Here is a 24,590-nt window from a genome sequence, read left to right as displayed (position 1 = left end):
TGTCACTTTTCCTCTGACAATGTTGATACAACAAACACATTATTTATAAATCACACTATTAGCTCAAACTTGGCAGAAAACTCTGTGTTGCTTTTCTTAAACAAAAATACTGACTTTAGTTATTTTACTGGTGTACTGAATCAAGATAAAAGACTTCTGCATGAGCTGACATTTTAATGTTGATATTTAGGAAGAAAGCAGTCTGGAAGTGGCTTTTGGATGAGGCCTGTGACCACTGTAGAATTCATAAGGAAAAACTGCACAGCAGAGAGATAAATGTCACACAGATTCAAAGATACTTTTCCACTCACAGGATTCAAGAACTGAGAGGAACAGAAGTGGCCCATAAATCCATCTATTAAGAGCAGAGGACACTTAGGCTCAGGGATTCTAATCACTTGGCTGTGAGCTCACACTCAGTGAGAAGAGGGCCTGGGACCCAGCTTTCATCTCCTAATCTCGTACAGTTTTCACTAGCCTAGTGGAGTTACAAGAAGATAGTAAGGCAGATTTACTATCATCCTATAACTTAACATGTGAATCATTAATTTCCATTTTCAAAAGCGATAACTTCCAAATGATGGGATAATATTTTAGATGTTCTTCTAAACCAGGGTAGTGATTACATGTTAAATAGTCTATCATATTAAATATTTTTAAAAGTTCATTTTTGACAGAGTTAACACAGATTTACTAAAATCTCTTAAAGTTTTAGGGTCAGTGATAAAAAGGTACCTCATTTTCAGACTGTAAATGGCAAGTCAAGTAATTCATTGGCCCAAACCAGTTTTCCTTGAACTAGTTTTTAAAATTGTAAGCAATTAAAAATCTAAAGCCAAATGGTAAATATGTCTATATATTGTGATTCAGAACAGTCTAATATGGTCATACACATGATCTGTCTTACTGTTTGAACCATTAATCACTAGGAAACCTAAGGAACTTCAGAGCTGCTGTTTCCCGCTGCCATGAAACTGACAGGTCACAGCTAACCTGCTGTTGTCACCAGGGAGGTGGTTTGTTGAGGAAGGCTAAGATGGTGATCCTGAACTAGTCTAATATAAATCAATGCAATGCAACATGGATAAATGAATAAATGAATGACATGACATGCTAAGTTTAAAAAATTAATTTTATCACACACAAGATAAAAATAGCACCATACTCATAGGGTTGTAAGGATTAACTTTTGTTAATACATGTGACAACACAGAGTAAGCATTTGATAAAGGTTAGCTATTTACTGTTGTTTTACTGTTGTTATAACGATGTCTTCTAGGTCAAAATAATTCTTTGTCATAACAAAACATAAGGAATTTATGTCCCTAGGTTTTATCCAATGCTTTGGGAGAAAAATTTTTCAAGGTTAAATCTGTGATCATAGATATGATTTCCTATAATGAATGGAAATTGGAAAATGGATATACTAAGTGAAAGTAGAAGTACTCATTTTTAACTGAAATAAAACTATAGTGTAAAAATAGAAACAAATCTCAATGAGGAAAATATTCAGAAAGTTTGAACAAAATTATATCTGGGACTTGTCTCAAAATAATCAATGGATTAATAAGAAAGAATAGTGCAGAGAAGTGGGCAAGAGTATGGATGGAATGATAGTAGCCACAGGTCAATAATTATTGAAGACAGCTAATGAAGACATGGGGGCTCCTTAGCTAATCTCTCTACTTCAGCATTATGTTTGAAATTTTCCAAATAAGAAGTATGTTTAAAAAGAGATTAATTTCTAATTGATAGCTGGCTTAGAGTCAATTCTTCAGTACAGTCATGAAAACGTAAAAAATTGTATTAAAAATTGTATATACACATGCACACACATCTACATATATGTATATGTATACATACATTTAATTTAAAATATATGTATACTTGTGTGTGTGTGTATTTGTAACAGATTTCTACTGATTTCTAATCCAAAGTCTCTTATATAGTACTTTACTAAAACTATTTAGAGTTTTATATTCACATTAGAAAGTATACCATCTTAATTACTGGTAAATCTTGACTTACACATCTTTCTAGCTCTTATTTTTTAGGGGCTGGAGGAAAAGTTACAATCCGTAACTCAAACATTGATTCCTACTGATCTCTACTGGCTAAGAGTAGGCAAACATTAAAATATATTTCACACCATGTATGAATGACTAAGGAATGCCCTTTATGAAGTCTAATTCCCTAGATTGGTCTACGATGCAAGAAATTTTCATCTTGCACAAAGTGAATGTTCTCAGGCAGTCAGTGAGACACATCTGGAGATGGCTGGCCCACGTGGGTAGGCGCATCCTGCTTGAGAGGGAGTCTTGTCTGAGGCCAGTTCCCAGGCCAGTAGTTCACACTCAGAATCACCTGCGGGAGGCTGGTAGTAACACATTCCCAGCCCCTACCCAGGACTTACTGAATCAGAATTTTCTCAAGATCCCCAAATCTGTAATTTGAAAGCATTTTCCCTTTTTCTCATTTCTGATTCTGAGTACTTGGAATATCTGTTTTTTTTTTGTTGTTTTTTTTTATGTGTGAATACAAGTGCTCATGAGGTGAGATGGGGAGGCTCAGGCAATGGAGAAAGGACAGATGGGATGCAGGGGATTATCATCAGTGTGAGTGGATCGTCACTAAGGTCCAAGGACTGCTTTCGGCCGAGAAAGTAGAGGATGGGAGGGACCCGTGGCCTGAGCTTTGATATGGTCGTATGATCTTTGACAAGTTTCTAAAGTGTCCTGGGTCTCAGTTCCCTTAGCTGTTTAAGTGAGGAGAGAGGAATCCAGGCACCTAAAGCACGTGATTCTCGTAAGGTCACAGTGACGTAACAGACACTAAAGAGCTGCCGCAGGGATGGGTGTCAGCTGAGAGTTCGGTCAGGGAGAGTGAGGCATCCCACAAGAGTAGCCCACCTCTAACGTGACCATTTGCTTGGCCATGGCTCTCTCCACTGCTTCATACATCTGTGTGTTCTGGATCCCCAAGCCACAAAAGATGACAAAAGCTTCCAGGAACTGTTCATCGTTTCGGTTGAAAGGCTTAACTTTGCCAGTGGTTTCCTCCATCTTATTAACAAGTTGGCAAACCCCTATAATAATCCAAGAAATTGAACAAAGGTTACTATTCATAATCACAATATGCATTGACTTTAACGCAGACCCCCAAAGGTATTAGGGCTTTTCTCTTAGGAATGCTGGGCATCTCCAAATAGGCAAATGGATCCTCACAAATATAAGCTAGAAAAATGAACTGAGCTAATTTACGTGCAAACTCATTTCACACAGTCCTAAATGTATGTCGTCTATGTTCAAAAAATCCTAGAGTACTATTTTCTTCCAGATTCTGTCACAAATTTTATATCAGTTGAATCCCCAAAGACAATTTGTCCTTTGGAGACTAATTGGATTTTTGTACTCTTGCCAAGAGAACAATTTTGATGCACATTAAAATTTTGGGTCACCCAGGCTGCTTTTCCTTACTGAGAAGTCAGAAGTTAAAAAACATAATTATTCACAAAATAGAATGCAGGAAACAGTTCACAGACACAGTCGCAAATTTCAAATATGTACCTCTGCATCCAGGAGAATATTTCCAATCATTTTTGATACTGCAAATAAATGCATGTAGAGATGACTAGTTACTTAGATATAAGAGCAGAATTAATCTTTGAAGAAAATCATAACCTAACCTCCCAAGTCCTGGCCTTTCTTAGAAAGTCAAACACATAGTATATATAAATGGAAGACTATGTCAAATCTTAATTGAACTCGTTGTTCTATGGGGCTCCGATCCTAAGGGGTCTCTGCGAGGAGTCTGATGATCTTGTACCCCTGGGTGACAGTGTTTCTAACATCCTATCTCTTCTGTCTCTACATACATAACACAGACTCCCACCGCAGGCCCACTGCGGAGTAGGTGTGGCGCTCAATGCTTCAGGACACACGTGGACTCTTGTCTGCATGATTTACACTATGAGAAAGGTGCGCTCACATCCATTTTACAGATGAAGACACGGAGTCTCAGGAAGGTTAAGTCATGTGCTCCAGGGTGCTTAGGTTTAAAGTTGAAACCCCAGCTCAGCCTAGCCCCAAAGACCAGTTTATTACCATACAGCTGCCCTGTGCCCTTTTACCCCTGTCTGATGACTGTTAGCAGTTTCCTGACTGCCTCTTGCTCACCCACACCTTTGCCTGTAGTTTCCCGCTGGTTCCAGTCTCTTTCCTGTTACCCAGGAGATCCCTACATGCCCTTCACAGGGAGTTCCCAGAGGCCTCCCAGTTCCCCAGGGAAGGCAGACACCTCTCCTAGCTCCTTAACTTGATCACCTGGAGGATCATGGGGAGTTTTATTTCTGTCTCTCTCTCTAGACTGTACATATCTTGGGCTTAGAGATTTTATTTTTCAGTTCCACTTCCTCAGCTAGCCAGGCCTGGCACACAGCAGGACTCAAAAAATGTTTGCCGAGTTAACCAAAGGATGTAGGACTGCAGTTGTGACCCGATTACTTTCCCATGATGACTGTGGTTTGCTTCCTCTTATTTTTCCTGGAGCACAAAAGGATTTCAGAGAGTCTGAAATGATGCATGGTTGCACATGTAATCCCTTTATCACACTGGTGTGCACTTTATTTTTAACACTACAAATTATCTGTATCCTCCTTTTGCTCTTTGTGTGTGGGAGTTTTTCTATTTTAGACAGTAAAGCCATCCTTATCTATCAGTATTACCACTGCAGAGGTTACTTCTCTAACACTTATTCCATTATCAAGAAAAATTAAAAATTTGGACACTGCAAGTAAAAACCATAAGTAAATGGCAATCAGCATTCATCATTTTAAAAGGCCACATACCATGTACAGTACAAACAAAAGGGTTATGTCCTCCAACCTTTGTGAATCCCCAAATTATAAAAATGGAACTGTTTATGTAGGCATCTGGCTATCTCCCACATCACATGTTCTTGAGAGTCATGAATTCCTTATCTTCATATCACAATGTAACTGCTTTTCAATTTTTACTAAGTTTTCTCCTGCGTGATGGCCACTTTTCATAAACAGGATTTTTCTTTTTGTCACTTCATAAGATTGACTGCATGTATGGAAAGGAAAAGACAAGCCAGTGAGGCTGAGGCGTGGTCATCAGGCAGTCTGCTAGGCTTGGGACCGAGGTAAAGAACTCTTTCCTGGACAACGGTTCAAATTTAAGCCTCAGTCAAGTCCTTGAATGAATACATTATTGTTTAGCCACTCAGTTGTGTCCGACTCTTTGCAATCCCATGGATCTCAAGGCTCAATCTGGCTCGCCAGGCTCCTCTGTCCATGGGATTCTCCTGGCAACAATACTGGAGTAGGTTGCCATTTCCTTCTCCAGGGAATCTTCCTGACCAGGGATCAAACCCGTGTCTTCTCCTGTGGCTCCTGCATTGCAGGCAGATTCTTTACTGTTGAGCCACCGAGGAAGCCCATTAAGTGGTATTAATTAATATGTCAGGAATTGAAAGGTACTAAAGCGGCATATAATGGCATACAAATAGCAGCAGTTGTCCGTACCGACCACAGCTCAGGGCAGAAGAACGAGCATGTGGCTGTGTCACAGCCCACCTCGACAGACGGGCAGACACAGAGTAATGCTCAGGATAAGAAGCAGAGAGGACAAGGGATCCCTTCATGCAGACAGAGTAACGCTCAGCATAAGAAAATGCGTGAGGACAAGTGATCCCTTTAGGAGTATACTTTGATTCTTCTTTGAAAGCAGTCATATTTATAGAGCATTCATGATAATCTCATTGATCTCTTTACACCCTTCATAAAATTTAACTCTATTAAACAGAAATACCTAAGTTGGAAAATAAAATCTATGAAGAAGAAAAAGGTTTATAACAAACAGGGTTCTTTGAGAAAATGTAAAGCTTGGACTGATTTACAGACAGTTTTCACAATGTATTTCTTAAAGATGTGGAAGAGTGGATGAAGAGTATAGTAATAAAATTTAAAACTGGTCATTTGAAATGCCACGTCTACTAGCAAGTGATATAAAATCAGAAGCACTTATATATAAAAACAAAGTAGTTATTGCAGAACCAAAAATAAAACAAAATCACTCAGCCAAAATCAATCACTATGTACAACCATAAATAAAATATTCAAAAACATATTAGGTGAAAACCAAGAAGTAGCAGAGTTAGATAATAAAGTATCAGTGTTATGTAATATTATTAGAGTTCACAAAGTACTTGTACAGACATTATTTCCCATGGTCACAACAGCAGCTCTGAGAGCTACTTGGCACTGAAGGCCTCTTTGGAAATGATGCTGAAGGGAACTAGGTAGTTTCTCAGATCACACATTGAGGTTTCCTTTTCTATAATTCCAGGGCTCAGATGTTCTTACCAACCACAGTTTTCCCTCTGGCTTTGTGGCAGAGCAGGGCATCAACTCTTACATTCTGCTTGTGGTCTCACGCCTTCTTTCCCACACAACATGGGGAGATGCCAAAACTGTTAACACTCATGGCTCAGACAGTAAAGAACTGGCCTGCAATGCGGGAGACCTGCGTTGGATCCTTGGTCAGGAAGATCCCCTGTAGGAGGAAATGGCAACCCACCCCAGTATTCTTGCCTGGAGAATCCCATGGACGGAGGAGCCTGGCAGGTTATAGTCCATAGGGTCACACAGAGTCGGACACGACTGAGTGACTAACACACACATACACACAAGACCTCCCCTTTTATACCCTTATGACCTACCTTGCAAAAAAATTTTTTTTCACTTGGTATTTGTCAATTATCTTAATTTAGGAAGTTTTTCGCTGCAGAAAAGATTTAATTTCTCAAGTAAGTCATCTTTTAAGTTTTCAACTACAGTGTCTTGCTTTTAAAAGAAGCTTCCTGTTTTAAGACTACATGGAAACCAATATTTTCCTCTAGCACTTTTACAGATTCATTCTATCACATTTAATCTTCTAATTTATTTAATCCACCCCCCCCACTAAATTGCTACTGGATTCTTACGAAAATTAGAGTTATTCATCCTTTAATAATTTAAATTGTCACCTCAAATAATAAATTCATATTATTTCAACAATGTGCTTTTTTCACATCAATTGCTTGTAATGGTGTAACTGAAATCATGTTTTTATTTCTTTGAGGTCCATAAAATGGTGTCTTTCAACCAACGACATCTTAGAAACAGAAATGTAGTCTACTATGTACCAACACAAATTATATCAGACTTGGGTCTGCATTGGGCTTTTTATTGTGTTCCATCAATCGTGCCATCTTTTTGAGCACACATTTAATACTTTTAATTATGTTACTTATACAGCATTATTTTAATTTCTGATAAGGCAATTCTCTATCCATCAACTCTGATTATTTTACACTATCCTTCCAGAAGAATTTTATAAATAATTCTTTTTATATGTTATCCTCCAGATGAATTTTTTATATGTTTGTTAAGAACTCCCTTCCCCTTTGAAAAACAATCTTATCAGGACATGTATTAAAACTGAAATAAAACCTAATCTGCAAAAACTTAACTTCTTAAAAAAAATTCTTATTATCAGGAAATGTTTTGTCAGTTCATGTACTGAAGATTTTCAAGTTATCTACTACAGTTTTATAGTTTTCCTCACATAGATGTTCCTATTTATGACAAAGTTTATTCCTTGTTACTATTGTAAATGTGATTTTTTTCCATTATTATTTTCCAACAAATTTGTCTTGCCATGTAAGAAAGTTATTTTCCTTTAACAATTTGAAAGCCAGGCACTTTTGCAACTCTCTTTTTAGATAGTTACTTTCAGCTGATTCTCTTAGGTTTTTTTTTTCCATTTAACAATCATATCATATTGTAAGTTATTTTGCTATTTCTTTTTCCATACCTCACCTTATTTCATCCTTTCCTGTCCTCTGGTTGCTTTGGTAGGAATTTACTTTGGGTAAGAGTTTTTTTTTTTTTTAATGACTTAAAAAATATAATTTTTCAACTACTTCCATGAGAAATTTTAAACTCTCCTTAGTATTGGTTATTACCAATTTTTATAGAATTTCTGTTTCATCAAAACATATAACTTTTTTGGTACAGTGTATTATTTAACACCTTTTAATATTTCTTCTGCACCTATAATTACATTTCCTTTCTCATTCCTATTTGTGTTTCTCTTATTTCCCTCATTATCTGTGTTGGATGTCTGTTTAGAGTTTGCCCATCATCTCTTGTTTTACTATCCCTTTTCATTTCATAAATTTCTCTTTTCAATTTCTTTCCTCTGCTTTCTTTCTTCCTATTCATTTATTTATTTTGGGGGCAGTGTGGGGAGAGAGATGAACACTTAGTTGAAATAGTTTCATTATTTCCTGATTCAGTTCAGTTCACTCAGTCGTGTCTGACTCTTTGCGACCCCATGGACTGCAGCACACCAGGATTCCCTGCCATCACCAACTCCAGAGTTTACTCAAACTCATATCCATTGAGTCGGTGATGCCATCCAACCATCTCATCCTCTGTCGTCCCCTTCTCCTCCTGCCTTCAATCTTTCCCAGCATCAGGGTCTTTTCCAGTGAGTCAGTTCTTCGCATCAGGTGGCCAAAGTACTGGAGTTTCAGCTTCAACATCAGTCCTTCCAATGAACACCCAGGACTGATCTCCTTTAGGATGGACTGATTGGATCTCCTTGCAGTCCAAGGGACTCTCAAGAGTCTTCTCCAACACCACAGTTCAAAAGCATCAATACTTCGGCGCTCAGCTTTCTTTATAGTCCAACTCTCACATCCATACATTACTACTGGCATGTACTATTAGCCTTGACCAGACGGACCTTTGTTGGCAAAGTAACGTCTCTGCTTTTTAATATACTGTCTAGGTTGGTCATAACTTTCCTTCCAAGGAACAAGCATCTTTTAATTTCATGGCTGCAATCACCATCTGCAGTGATTTTGGAGCCCAAAAAAATAAAGTCTGCCACTGTTCCCCATCTATTTGCCATGAAGTGATAGGACTGGATGCCATGATCTTCATTTTCTGAACGTTGAGCTTTAAGCCAACTTTTTCACTCTCCTGTTTCACTTTCATCAAGTGGCTCTTTAGTTTATTATTTCCTGATTAATAATAGCAAAATATTTAAAGCTCTACATCTCCTCTGAGTACAGTTTTGACCTTATGCCTTGCATTTTTATATTAAATTGAGGTGACCACTAATTTTCTGAAATGCTATACTTTCATTTTGACTTTTGATTTCTTCTTTGACATTTGGGAGAATATTTTCAGTTTTAAGTGAGCTTTTCCCTTCTAATTTATCCTTTTATTATGCATTTCTAGTTTTAATGCACTGTGATCCATGACAGTGGTTTTCAATTCTACTTTCCAGAAATGACTACGTTTATGTTGTATGTGTGTATCTGTAAATTTCTAATGGATATTTGAAAGGAATTTGTGTTTTTAAATTATGACATATAACAGTAAATGTATGCTAGTTAAATCATTTCATTTTTTACACTAACCAATTCTAATGTTTCCTTTTTTCCTATTTAGCATTCTATGAAAAATGTATTAAAGACTCTCACTATGACTACCGCTTTGTCCATTTCTCTTTTATTTTTAATAGCTTTGACTTTTATATGTCAATGATGTTATTTACTTTATTAGAGGCATTTATGACAATTATACTTCCCTCTGTAAATTTAACTTATTCAATGAAAAGTGATTCTGTACATTATGCTTTTATCTTAAAATCTACCCTCTCTGATACTAATATTGTTATCTCTATTCAAATTTTGCCCATTTTTTGTACAGCGTGTTCATACAAATAGTATACACTTCATATTAATACCTTCTAGAAATTCCTCGATGTTGGTGGTCCAATATAGGTAAGCTCTGTTTTCCAGGGCTACTATGAAGTTTCTCTTATTTTTCTATTTCTTCGATCAATTCTTGAAACTATAATCCTTACTTTTATTCACTTTTATAATTTAAAGATATAATATCCTAAGTTTTATTTTTTTCTCATTTTCTTCCAATTATTACTGTCCCTACAGTCTTATTTTCTGTTGCTTATCATTAAACACAATTCACAATTCTCTAACTGGGAAAAACTGGATGCCTTAAGCAACATAGGCAATATGTACCATGTATGACACTGCACAATGCATGTTTGCATTAGGAAAATCCTAGCAAATATTTTACAAACAAATGAATAGATTGCCAAATGATATAATTTAATATGAAAAATAAAATTAAATAAAAGTCAAGCTTAAACTTACATAATTTTACAGCACTTACTTATGCCTTGGAATCATATTGCCACACAGAGATGAGCAAAGAATTAGACAGTGTGAGTTTAGAAAATACATTCATTAAGAAATACCAACGTCTCTCTCATATTTCACTGTGTCAAATAACATGTGGTGTAACACTATGATTTGTATTACTTTTTCACTAAAAAAAGAGATATAAATGTAAGTTATCTAAAGTGAAAATGTTCTCAACAACTTTTCTTTTTGGATGGGAATGGAACTGATTTCTTCAAAACATGCCCTGAAACTGACATGGAAAATAGGCATAAGTATTTCTAGTAAATATAAGAAAAAGACAAACTTAATCTGATAATAGGGAAAATAATTGGTTAAAATAAATGAATGCTTCATGAGGAAAGGAGCTTCTTAATAGTGTTGGAAACAAAGTGGTGGAAACATTCTGTATCAGCCAGACCACTGAGAAAACATTTGCTACAAAAAAATACCTCGGAGAATACATTTAATGATACAACAGGCCCTGCACTGGTCTAATGTCTACAATTTCATCTAATTGTCAGTAATGGAAAAAAAGGAAGGAAAGAAAGATTACAAAAAACACATGGGCCCATCTGTCTTTCCGCATGTAACTCTGTGGGGATTCTGTATTAGAATTACATAATAGCAAAATCTGGTCTGTGACATGTCAGAAAAATTATTACAACCATGCTATTTTCCATGCTACATCTGTGAGTATAAAGTACAGTTGAGAATTCAAATTCTTTGTTTTGTCACACTTACAGAACAGTGGGGAACACTGAAAATTTTCCCTATTGGAATTACCTTGAACCCCCACCAGAAATCTCATTAGGGTATTTTTCTTTCTTTTAATTGGTAGGGAATTTTTCCTTCCCTAAAACAACATTTGCTTACTTTTGACTCTTGTTATCAAATAAGAGGGACACAAAATGTATGCAAACAGAAATCTGATTATTTTAGCTGATACCGTTCATTTCTTGTTCACTTGTCTGGAACAGTGACAGGGCCATAGAATGTGGATTCTGAAGGGATCTGAAAGGTGTGACTTAGTTGTGTAAGGTGCCCATAACTGTTTAAATGCTTAAACGGAGAGTGGAACCAGGTGGATATCCTGAGTCCTATTCCCAACCAGGGATCTCTGCGCTTCCCCAAATGACTGATTTATCACTCGTGTAAAGTGATGAAAAAGCCTGATTGTAACTTCCTCCAGCCACTCCTCATTCCCAATTATTCCAAAGAGATGCTGCTGAGAAAAAGTGAAGACATGACTTAATGTGGCCAGCTGCCACTCGGTCCTCCTTCTCCTACAAAACATATTAGTATTAATAAATGATGCATCACTTCTGGAATTCATTTCAAATTTTCAAAGGCCAAAGGCAGCTTGTTGTAAGCTCTACACTTCTATCAAAAAGCATAACATTTGCAATGTAGTTTGCACCTAACTCCCTAGGATATAAACTTCTACACGCTAAACATTTACTCAATATCATACCGTAGGGCACCTCTGTCAGTTTTCTTTTGTTTCTGATCGGTGATACCCTCGAAAAGAGCTAATACAAGAATTCACTAGCTTCTCCTTTTTTCTCTGAGAAGTGAGGTGTGCAAGTGATGAACAGCCTTCAGGGAGTCGCCAGGCTGTCTTCCAAGAGGCTGATGAGGCAATTCACCAGTGAGCCCAGCCCCGGAGGCTCAGAAATTAGATTACCACGCTGAGGACAACTCCTGCTCTCTGGGGTGCAGAACAGTACCTCAGCTTACAGACTGACTTATAAAACCAGAATAGTATCAAGAAACGGGTACCAACAAGAGATGGGTCTGCCTCAGGAATGTGAGTTGCTGCTGCTGCTAAGTCGCTTCAGTCGTGTCTGACTCTGTGCGACCCCATAGACGGCAGCCCACCAGGCTCCCCCGTCCCTGGGATTCTCCAGGCAAGAACACTGGAGTGGGCTGCCATTTCCTTCTCCAATGCAGGGAAGTGAAAAGTGAAAGTGAAGTCGCTCAGTCGTGTCTGACTCTTAGTGACCCCCTGAACTGTAGCCCACCTGTCCGTGGGATTTTCCAGGCAAGAGTACTGGAGTGGGGTGCCATTGCCTTCTCCGCAGGAATGTGAGTAGTGCACCTGTAACTCAGCCCAAGACCTCAAGTCTAGGTGACTGACCTATGATAAGGAACAAATGGCAAAGTGAGCCATGCATTCGTGAGGCTAGGAAGAAGGCATTCTCTTCACATGAGTTAACATATCTTGGAAAGTATTCAGAACAAAGGAAGTCAGATTGGTGGGCTGTTTAAAGGTGTAAGTCAGTGCATCTGTTTCAAAGTGAGGATGCACACCAGGAGGAGAACTGGAATCACTGAGAAGTACCAGGGACCACCTGCTGCATGCACGGCCACCTAAGTGCTGGTCTCGTCAAGTGGTCAGAAGAGCCTATACACCGATACAGCCCTCACACCCATCTCCACGTAAGGGGCAAAGGTTCCCAGACTACTGGACAGAACTGGAGAGACAATTTTTGTATTGCTCTCCCCCCTCCCCATTTTCATAAACAATACCTCCCTCCCCCACCTTTCTGACACTCTTTTTTTAATAAAATTACAGTCAAATCTTGGAACTAACCAGAAATTTTTTTTCTGGAAACTAATCAAAATTTTTAAGGTAAATTTATACAGCTAAGTCTTGCACCATTAGGGTTTTTATTTAAAAGTTTAAACCTTTATTTCAACTTATAGGGGGAATATTTAACAGTTCAGGCTATTTTCACAGTGTCAATCACGCATGTGTTAGTCACTCAGTTGTGTCTGACTCTTTGTGACTTCATGGAGGGTAGCCTGCCAGGCTCCTCTGTCCATGGAATTCCCCAGGCAAGAAGGCTGGAGTGGGTTGCCATTCCCTTCTCCAGGCGATCTTCCCGACCCAAGGATTGAACCTGGGTCTCCTGCGCTGCAGGTGGATTCTTCACCACATGAACCACCAAGGAAGCCATAACTGGCGTATAAATTTTCTTTTCTACCCTTAATATAACCTGCAGTGCCAAGAAACAAATATGTCAGTAATGGGAAGCATCATCTCATTTTTCTGAGAATGCCTTCTTCCACCATTCCTGCAGTAGACATATTTTACTAACCTTTATATAAGAATGTAAGCTCCCTGAGGCAGGGATTTTGGCTTATTCACTGACTTATCCCAGGTGCCTAAAACATGGAGTGTTCAATGAATACAACCTACAATCTAAACCACATATTCAAAAAAGAAAAAACATAAACTAAGATGTGAGGCTCTAAAACAATATACATTATCAATCTTACATCTCTCAGTCTACTAACTTTCAACATGTCATTTTTAAACAAAACCTCTGTTGAAACAGGATTATAATTACAAAAGTATATCATAGTAACAAGGTATTTAACAAATGTTTGTTGACATTTATCAATGTAAAAATTATTTCAAAATTCTTTTATCGTTCCAATTTTCATCTTTTTTCCATATTTTAGACTTTAAATTTACACTGGCAAGAAGTTTCTGGGAGTTTTCTTTAATAAGTGCAGAGTGGAGGTCAATGAAAAGGCTTTACCTATCACTTTGTTCTTCTTTCCATTTTTTATAGGTGTACAAAGCAAACTTCTAATGCACTGCTGGTTTATATTTCCCATGTTTTCATTCTAAACAAAAAAACAAAAAGCAAAATAGCTAAATACTATGAACAGATTGTCTGCCCATTAGATGCTATACAAACTATACTGGACATATGAAGTTATTAATATACTTATCTTTTATTAGCTGGAGATACCATAAGAGTGCAAAAAATGCACAAATTATAATGAAGTTCATATAAATGCAATATAAAGCAATCAGTCTTTACTAAAAATAATAAATATCCTATGTTTAATTTTTCTCTTTTCCATTTTATTTACCTATATTTCTTTTATTTTCCATTTTAAAGTTTCTAAGCAGCTTACAGTAGTACTAAGCAAAATATTTACTGAGTTCCTACTACCCCTGTGTAGTAGATGTCTCAAGTAACTTAATAAGAAGGGTAGAAATCAGAATCTTTACACCACCAAGGACTCTACATGTTACAAACTTCTTTAGTTTTACCACTGTTTCTATTGTCCATATTGCTAAAGTCCTAAAAAGGTCTCCTAGATATGCAAATAACAAAGTCAAGTCAGCTGCCTTCAACTGCAATGCTTTTCTGAAGTTAGATGAGAGAAAATACTAGAATCTAAAGTTTTCAATGTCTGAGAAACTGATCCTTGTAGGTTTGCTCTCAAGAAAAACAAATACTCATTTTTTCTCACGAGCTGTTCACCGTGGTAGATGACCAATTACAGACACTCAAGCCATGTGGAACTTAATTTTTGAAGACAAACTCAGGAACTCTAGCAATATTATCTAAAGAGTGTCAATTGATATTAAGTAGGTAGTAGTGAAACTACCTCAAAGTTAATGATATTTCATTAATACATGTTTTAAAAACTGACAAAAGCACAGAGAAAAATACGTAAGTATAGCTGACCACCTCTCAACAGATGTTCTGAGCTGTTTTATTTTCCTTCCTCAGATCAGGGCAAATACAGATCACTTCCAAAGAGCCAATTCTAGAGTCAGTCCTTCAGTTAAGAGTAACTTATATAGTGCAGGTCTGATAGGAAAACAGCTGTCAAGCTCCAAGTCTAAAACTGGGTTACTTACTGTCCAAGGAAATCTTTTGTCCTTACTGACATCTGGGATATTAAGTGGTTCCATAGTATTTTTGACATACTGAGCATACATGTAATTGATTCTGTTTGCATCACGTTCCCTGTGGAAAGAACAGAGATGAGTTCTTTCCATGCAGTGAAAAAACACAGGCAAAACAGTCACATAGATGGTCTTAAGAGAAACATATCAGTCTTAAATTATAGAGCAAAGTGTACAACTTAATTAGAAAATGAAGCTTTAAACATATTTGATGATGCACAACTTTAGTAGTTACTAAATAATTGAAATTTTTTGAAAAAACAAAGACTCACAATTTTTCAGCTATTGAAAACAAGTTTAAAAGGTCATTAAGTAATCTTATTACCACTGTTAATGGTCATGTTGATTTTTGTGCCATTTAATGTGAAATCCATACGAATTTTCCTCTATGTCTTATTTTCTCATCAGATTATAGAATGACTAAAGTCATTTTTATTTCCTTATTTAATTTGTCTACTCATTCCAATAAAATAATCTTTTACACATTTTAGACCAAGAGAAAAATCAAGCAGGTCTAGAATTTTATTAAATTTTTCTCTCTTAATTTTTCTACTTTGAGGTCCTTTAAGACATGTTTTTAAATGAAAAACAATGCTTTTGAACTTACAATATTTTCCCAGCTCTTTTTCCAGTTTCTTGCTTAACAGGTAGAACATAAAAGCTTAACCTGATGTCAGAGGGTTCATAAGTATAATGCCAGTGCCAGAGTTTGGAAAACAGAATAGAATATGTCTTTTCATTAGGGAACTTCCTACACTCCCTGGTGGGAATAAACTTGACAAAGATGGTCAGGTTATGGAAATTTACTCCATAAATTTCCTCCATAAATTTTTGAAAGGATGTGCCTACAGTAACTGTAAGATCACTAACTGAAGAAATAGGAAAGCCTAATAGTGGGTAGAACTATAGAAAAAATATATTAATGACCCAGATAACCATCTAGAGCCTAGAGCCAGACATCCTGGAATGCGAAGTCAAGAGGGCCTTAGGAAGCATCACTACGAACAAAGCTACTGTAGGTGATGGAATTCCAGTTGAGCTATTTCAAATCCTAAAAGATGACGCTGTAAAAGTGCAGCACTCAATATGCCAGCAAGTTTGGAAAAATCTGTAGCGGCCACAGGACTGGAAAAGGTCAGTTTTCACTCCAATCCCAAAGAAAGACAATACCAAAGAATGTTCAAACTACCACACAATTGCACTCATCTCCCACGCTAGCAAAGGAATGCTCAAAATTCTCCAAGCCAGGCTTCAATAGTACGTAAACTGTGAACTTCCAGATGTTCAAGCTGGTTTTAGAAAAGGCAGAGGAACCAGAGAATCAAATTGTCAACATCCGCTAGATTATCGAAAAAGCAAGAGAGTTCCAGAAAAACATCTACTTCTGCTTTATTGACTACGTCAAAGCCTTTGACTGTATGGGTCACAACAAACTGTGGAAAAGAGATGGGAATACCCGACCACCTTACCTGCCGCCTGAGAAATCTGTATGCAGGTCAAGAAGCAACAGTTAAGAACTGGACATGGAACAACAGACAATGATTCCAAATAGGGAAAGGAGTACATCAAGGCTGTATATTGTCACCCTGCTTATTTAACTTCTATGAAGAGTATATCATGAGAAATGCTGGGCTGGAGGAAGCACAAGCTGGAATCAAGATTGCCAGGAAAAATATCAATAACCTCAGATATGCAGATGACACCACCCTTATGGCAGAAAGAGAAAAGAACTAAAGAGCCTCTTGATGAAAGTGAAAGAGGAGAGTGAAAAAGTTGGCTTAAAACTCAACATTCAGAAAACGAAGATCATGGCATCGGGTCCTATTACTTCATGGCAAATAGATGGGGAAAACAGTGGCTCACTTTATTTTCTTGGGCTCCAGAATCACTGCAGATGGTGACTGCAGCCATAAAATTAAAAGATGCTTGCTCCTTGGAAGAAAAGCTATGACCAACTAGATAGCACATTAAAAAGCAGAGATATTACTTTGCCAACAAAGGTCTGTCTAATCAAAACTATGGTTTTTCCAGTAGTCATGTATGGATGTGAGAGTTGGACTATAAAGAAAGCTGAGTGCTGAAGAATTGATGCTTTTGAACTGTGGTGTTGGAGAAGACTCTTGAGAGTCCCTTGGACTTCAAGGAGGTCAAACCAGTCAATCTTCAAGGACATCAGTCCTGAATACTCATTGGAAGGACTGATGCTGAAGCTGAAACTCCAATACTTTGGCCACCTGATGCAAAGAACTGGCTCATTGGAAAAGACCCTGATGTTGGGAAAGATTGAAGGCGGGAAGAGAAGGGGACGACAGAGGATGAGATGGTTGGATGGTGTCACCATCTCAATTGACATGAATTTGAACAGGCTTCGGGAGTTGGTGAAGGACAGGGAAGCCTGGTGTGCTGCAGTCCATGGGGTCACAAAGGGTTGGACATGACTGAGCGACTGAACTGCCTGAACTGAATAGTGGGAAACATTTCAAAATAAAGTGGTGTCTCAGGAAAACTGTGCCCTTACTCTGAGTTCTCAAGTTTCCAATCTTGTCCTATCTTCCATCCTTCTCACTCAGCTTGCTCAAACTGCTTCTAGGATAGTAGTCTCAATGGTGTTCTTGATCACTAGTGATACCACAAACTCCTGAAGTCGTGGCCTCATTCCTGGCCAAGATATTTTAGTCTTTCCTTTCTCTGATGTGGCCAGAATGCTGGAGTGGGTAGCCATTCTCTTCTGGGTTCGATCCCTAGGTGGGGAAGATCCCCTGGAGAAGAGAATGGCTACCCACTCCAGTATTCGGGCCTGGAGAATTTCATGGACTCTATAGTCCTTGGGCTCGCAACAAGTCGGACACGACTGAGTGACTTTCAGTTCTTTGATGTACACTTTAGGTTAAGTGTAATTTGGCCAAGTCAGGTAATGACCGTATGTCCAGTGTTATATACAACGGAAAAAGAATGAAAGGGAAACGACCATGGTAACAGAGGAATTGCTGAACTTCAGACTGAACATTTCTGAGCCTAGACTGATAATCTGTGAAGGCATGAAAAATGTTAGACACATTAGACCTAGGATACTCCTGGCTTCCTAATACTTCATGCATAATTACTTGGGGAGAACCCCAAGAAAAGGTTATGAGATAAGTGCAGGATTTCAGTTAACAAAACTATTTTAAAACAATAAATATTTCATGGACAACGGAAGTCTCAGGGAAAAAAAGAAGCTACAGTAAAGATAAGAAAAATCAAAAAGTATCTACAAAGAGAAAGGAGTACACTGGAAAGGATACTTTTGTCCAAATGTCTTTTAAAATGATGATGATGATGATATATGACTTTTATTATCATTATTTCAATAGAGGGAGCCAGACGAACCCAAATAATTAAGCAGTCCGATTTCAGAGTCTACACCCTCATACTCTGTGTCTACACCCTCATACTCTGTGTCTACCGTTTTTTAAAGGAGTAAAAATCTTTTTACTCCTTAAAAATAGTAGGTGTCCCTGCATTTAACTATAATTATGTTTCCCAATATAATTATAATTAACAAGTAGTATATATATTCCAAGAATGTGAGCTTAAAGGATTAATCCCATGTATTTGTTATTATGTGATAAAATATGCATTTAAAATTAACATGGGGCTTCCCTGGTGGCTCAGACAGTAAAGAATCCACCTGCAATGTGGGAGACCTGGGTCCGATCCCTGGATCAGGAAGATTTCCCTGGAGGAGGGCATGGCAACCCACTCCAGTATTCTTGCCTGGAGAATCCCCATGGACAGAGGAGCCTGGCGGGCTATAGCCCATGGGTTCGCAAAGAGTCAGAAACAACTGAGTTTAGACTAAGCACAGCACAAAATTAACATGAAGCTAACTAATATGGAATTACAGCACCAAAATATCTACTGCTTACAATTAAGAGCTTACAGAAACTGTATAACATCACATTCACTTTTCCTTCTAATTGGGTGGCTCTCTCAGTTGAAGCACAGGAAACTCTAAAACCTCCCACCATCTGGAAATGACCTTCACTTCTGAAATTCTTGGGTGACACAAACCCCAAGAGCTTACTGTGTTTTATCCTATTGATAATATGATTCTAATAATTATATATAATGTTCACCTTCACTATTCTTTATTTTTATACTTAACATTTCAAAATTGTCTTCAATAAATTATTTTATTTTTTAAAAGTTAATCAGATGGTTGGTTAGAAGAGTACTAAGTGAGCCATGCTTTTCCATTGACACATAATTGCCTAAAAAGAATGATTTGCTTACCGCTAACATCACCAAACTGCCAAGCATTTCATCTCATGAAAGAGGTTTGGACTGACAAAGTGTTTAATAATGAAAACTGGAAAGGCCTAAATTCTATCAATAAGAAATTTCAGAAATGTAATAAAGAATCTGCTGGCCAAGGGTCAGTATCAGCTAGTCCTTTTACAATGCTAAAGTTACTAAACACCATTTTAGTTTTCACAAAATGAAGCCTGATATCTAATTTTTATTAAAATAAAAACATACATCACTATGAGGTCTTGTATTGCATCATTAGATTAAAAGCTAACTATTAGCTAATGTAAAGCATTGGTGTTGGATAATTTTCATTACTGTAAATTCGGTTAATGAATCAGTTAAAATGGTCCATGTAAATTAGTCTTTTTTAAGGTAACCATACTGACTTATTTATCCTTTATAAAAAAATCTTTACACTAAGACTGTCTTGGACTAATTTTTAAAAGTGGAAAGATATATTTTCTTTTACAGAGAGGGAATGTGATAATCATCAGAAACAAATCAAGTATACAGTAGCACAAATCAAATATACAGTAAGATTTTAATTTTTTTAATGCATATTCACCAGTAGAGGTCACTATTACACCAAGTCACTGGGCTTGTTCAGCTATCAGAAGAATTAGAGGACTTGTCTGAATTAATAACAAAAATCCAAATGTGAATACATAAAATAAAAGTACACAGAAATACGCTGCCACACAAATAAATTTAAAGGTAAATATAGATAATTCCTAATTTTATACATTTTTTTTTTTTCCTTTTTTGGCTGTGCCTCGTAGCTTGCACAATCTTAGTTCCCCAACCAGAGATGGAACCCAGGCCCCAGCAGTGACAGCACCGAGTCCTAACCACTAGACGGCTAGGGAATTCTCATCACTTTATACATTTAATATGCATTATCATACTCATTTTCCTATTTTCCTCTGGATACATATAAATTCATAAATAAACATGTACATATTTTTTTGTTTACATAGTAATCATTATTTATGCAAGCCAAAAGTAAAATAATCAAATATTTAATGTTTAAAAGCTTTCTAAAATGTTATTTATAAAAAGCAACAAAAATGTTATGGTGTCATAAAATCAAAATAGTATCTATTAATGTTCCTCCTAAGAATAAGACTTCATAACTGACCTAGGCAGTACAGCCCAATACCAGCACTTAAGAAAGATATATACATACTCACCAGGACATGTACATACTATCACATATTCAAAAAGCATTCAAAATCCACTAAAGCAATGTTAAATATGCCAGAAAATACACACACAGAAGCTCAGGAAAGAACAGATGTGGAGATGGGAAATAAAGTTCAGTTCATGAACAACAATGCCAAAAGGGAAATAAAAGTCAGCTATTCTGATATAATTTTATGAAACAAAAATTCAAGGGTAGCAGAAAAATCTCTGGGGTAGAGATTCCATGGTTTATGTATCCTGACTACCCATTCCACACCCAAGTCAGCAGTCACGGCCTAGGTCAGGTGTACCTTTCCAGTCAAACACATTCCCTATCTGTCCCCAAGTTACATTTGCTCCTTTGCTGCTTCCTGAAATACTTCTAATAGAAGAAAAGGTCTTTCATTGTATCATATTGTTAAAATAATACTCTTAATATAATGTTTTGCTTTAAATACAATCACGTAACAAAGTAACAACTTTAAACCACTACAGTCAACAGTTTCTCCATCTTGATGGGGAACACAGAAAAGGACAGGAAATGTCATGAAAGGGAAGAGAAGAAGAAAGGAAAGGGTATAGAGGGCAGAAGACAGCTTCTGCAGACCCCACACTGATCCATGGGGTCAGTCCTAACCAGGAGGGTTGGGACAAAATCAGGTTGCACACTCAAGCATTTTGTTCTTGCAGCTGCAAGCTCAGGCAGTTTGGCTTTATATGATCTACAAAGATGATTTTCATTTTACTTCCAGTTTTTTATTACAAACATTTTCTTCCAATTTTTTATGGTGAACTTTTGAAATACATAAGAAAGCTGAAAGCAAAATAAATATCCTAGTCTTAGATTCAACAATTTTTAATATTTTACCACATTTGCTATATCTACACATGTGCAAATATATTCATTTACTTATATTAAATTTATATATATTTACTTTATTATATTTAGATATATTTCAGTTCAGTCACTCAGTCGTGTCCGACTCTTTGCGACCCCATGAATCCCAGCACGCCAGGCCTCCCTGTCCATCACCAACTCCTGGAGTTTACCCAAACCCATGTCCATCGAGTTGGTGATGCCATCCAACCATCTCATCCTCTGTCGTTCCCTTCTCCTCCTGCCACCAATCCTTCCCAGCAGCAGGGCCTTTTCCAATGAGTCAACCCTTCGCATGAGGTGGCCAAAGTATTGGAGTCTCAGCTTCAACATCAGTCCTTCCAATGAACACCCAGGACTGATCTCCTTTAGGATGGACTGGTTGGATCTCCTTGCAGTCCAAGGGATTCTCAAGAGTCTTCTCCAACACCACAGTTGAAAAGCATCAATTCCTCGGCACTCAGCTTTCTCACATCCATAAATGACCACTGGAAAAACAATACCCTTGACTAGACGGACCTTTGTTGGCCAAGTAATGTCTCTGCTTTTAAATATGCTATCTAGGTTGGTCATAACCTTCCTTCCAAGGAGTAAGCCTCTTTTAATTTCACGGCTGCAATCACCATCAGCAGTGATTTTGGAGCCCCCAAAAATAAAGTCTGACACTGTTTCCACTGTTTCCCCATCTATTTCCCATGAAGTGATGGGACCAGATGCCATGATCTTAGTTTTCTGAACGTTGAGCTTTAAGCCAACTTTTTTACTTTCCTCTTTCACTTTCATCAAGAGCCTCTTTAGTTCTACTTCGCTTTCTGTCATAAAGGTGGTGTCATCTGCATATCTGAGGTTATTGATATTTCTCCCGGCAATCTTGATTCCAGCTTGTGTTTCTTCCAGCCCAGCGTTTCTCATTATGTACTCTGCATAGAAGTTAAATAAGCAGGGTGACAATATACAGCCTTGATGTACTCCTTTTCCTATTTGGAACCAGTCTGTTCTTCCATGTCCAGTTCTAACTGTTGCTTCCTGATCTGCATACAGGTTTCTCAAGAGGCAGATCAGGTGGTCTGTGTATTCCCATCTCTTTCAGAATTTTCCACAGTTTATTGTGATCCACACAGTCAAAGGCTTTGGCATAGTCAACAAAGCAGAAATAGATGTTTTTCTGGTACTCTCTTGCTTTTTCGATGATCTATCGGATGTTGGCAATTTGATCTCTGGTTCCTCTGCCTTTTCTAAAACCAGCTTGAACATCTCAAAGTTCATAATTCATGTACTGTTGAAGCCTGGCTTGGAGAATTTTGAGCATTACTTTACTAGCATGTGAGATGAGTGCAATTGTGCGGTAGTTTGAGCATTCTTTGGCATTGCCTTTCTTTGGGATTGAAATGAAAACTGACCTTTTCCAGTCCTCTGGCCACTGCTGAGTTTTCCAGAGTTGCTGACATATTGAGTGCAGCACGTTCACAGCATCATCTTTCAGGATTTGAAATAGCTCAACTGGAATTCCATCACCTCCACTAGCTTTGTTCGTAGTGATGCTTCCTAAGGCCCACTTGACTTCACATTCCAGGATGTCTGACTCTAGGTGAGTGATCATACCATCATGATTATCTGGGTCATGAAGATCTTTTTTGTACAGTTCTTCTGTGTATTCTTGCCACTACTTCTTAATATCTTCTGCTTCTGTTAGGTCCATACCATTTCTGTCCTTTATAGAGCCCATGTTTGCATGAAATATTCCCTTGGTATCTCTAATTTTCTTGAAGAGATCTCTAGTCTTTCCCATTCTGTTGTTTTCCTCTATTTCTTTCCATTGGTCACTGAGAAAGGCTTTCTTATCTCTCCTTGCTATTCTTTGGAACTCTGCATTCACATGGGAATATCTTTCCTTTTCTCCTTTGCTTTTCACTTCTCTTCTTTTCACAGCTATTTGTAAGGTCTCCTCGGACAGCCATTTTGCTTTTTTGCATTCCTTTTCCATGGGGATGGTCTTGATCCCTGTCTCCTGTACAATGTCACAAACCTCTGTCCATAGTTCATCAGGCACTCTGTCTATCAGATCTAGTCCCTTTAATCTATTTGTCACTTCCACTGTATAATCATAAGGGATTTGATTTAGGTCATACCTGAATGGTTTAGTGGTTTTCCCTACTTTCTTCAATTTAATTATGAATTTGGCAATAAGGAGTTCATGATCTGAGCCACAGTCCGCTCCTGGTCTTGTTTTTGCTGACTGTATAGAGCTTCTCCATCTTTGGCTGCAAAGAATATAATCAATCTGATTTCAGTGTTGACCATCTGGTGATGTCCATGTGTAGAATCTTCTCTTGTGTTGTTGGAAGATGGTGTTTGCTATGACCAGTGTGTTTTCTTGTCAAAACTCTATTAGCTTTTGACCTGCTTCATTCTGTACTCCAAGGCCAAATTTGCCTGTTACGCCAGGTGTTTCCTGACTTCCTACTTTTGCATTCCAGTCCCCTATAATGAAAAGGACATCTTTTTGGGGTGTTAGTTCTAAAAGGTCTTGTAGGTCTTCATAGAACCGTTCACTGTTTTATTTATTTTTGGTTGAACCATAGTTTATTTTTTGTTGAAAATATCTTTTTTTAATTGAAAGAAATTTTTTTAATTGAAGTACAGTTGATTTACTACGTCATGTTAGCTTCTGGTGTACAATACAATATGCATATATGTATATATGTTATATATGTATATATATGTGTATAACACATATGTTATGTATACACATACATAACCGAATCTTTTCCCTTTTTCAGATTCTTCTCTCTGATAGGTTATTACAAAATATTGAGTATAGTTCCCTATGTTATACAGGAGGTCCTTGTTGATTACCTGTTTTATATTCAGTAGTGTATATAGGCTTAGTCCCAACCTCCTAATTTATTACCCACCCACCCCACTACACCCCACTCCCTCCCCAGCTGGCCCATATGAACTATTTTAAACTAAGATGCAGACATCCTAACACTTTATCCTTACGTAAAACAGTATGAATCTACTAAAAATAAGAACATTCTTCTGCTAATCACTTAGTAATGCCAAAGAAAAGGTAACAATAATTCCACACCAATATCCAGTATCCAGTCCATATTCAGATTTTCAATAATCCTCACAAATGTCTTTGATAGCTATTTGTTTTTAACTAGGATCTAATCAAGGTTCATGTACTCCATTTGGCTGTTAAAAAAATGTCCAAGGACAGCCCCTCCCTCC

The 24,590-nt window shown here is 37.4% G+C and overlaps 1 protein-coding gene across 3 annotated transcripts in view; it reads right to left on the bottom strand.

Annotated features, from left to right (window-relative positions):
- Positions 1 to 24,590, bottom strand: part of PDE5A (phosphodiesterase 5A) — a 150,131-nt gene that overhangs the window by 51,633 nt on the left and 73,908 nt on the right. For 2 of the 3 annotated variants that reach the window (XM_081493246.1, XM_081493256.1), the window contains exons 8-10: positions 14,954 to 15,062; positions 13,833 to 13,920; positions 2,910 to 3,085 (exon numbers count right to left, since the gene is read on the bottom strand). In XM_081493246.1, coding sequence (XP_081349372.1) covers positions 2,910 to 3,085; positions 13,833 to 13,920; positions 14,954 to 15,062 — 373 coding nt within the window. Of the gene's footprint in view, positions 1 to 2,909; positions 3,086 to 13,832; positions 13,921 to 14,953; positions 15,063 to 23,482; positions 23,615 to 24,590 lie in introns of all 3 variants that reach the window. The other variant, XM_081493237.1, reaches the window with a different exon arrangement.

The sequence above is a fragment of the Giraffa tippelskirchi genome, chromosome 1, assembly GCF_054371585.1.
Source record: "Giraffa tippelskirchi isolate mGirTip1 chromosome 1, T2T-mGirTip1v1.2.pri, whole genome shotgun sequence".
NCBI lineage: Eukaryota > Metazoa > Chordata > Mammalia > Artiodactyla > Giraffidae > Giraffa > Giraffa tippelskirchi.
This window is presented reverse-complemented; position numbering and strand designations above follow the sequence as displayed.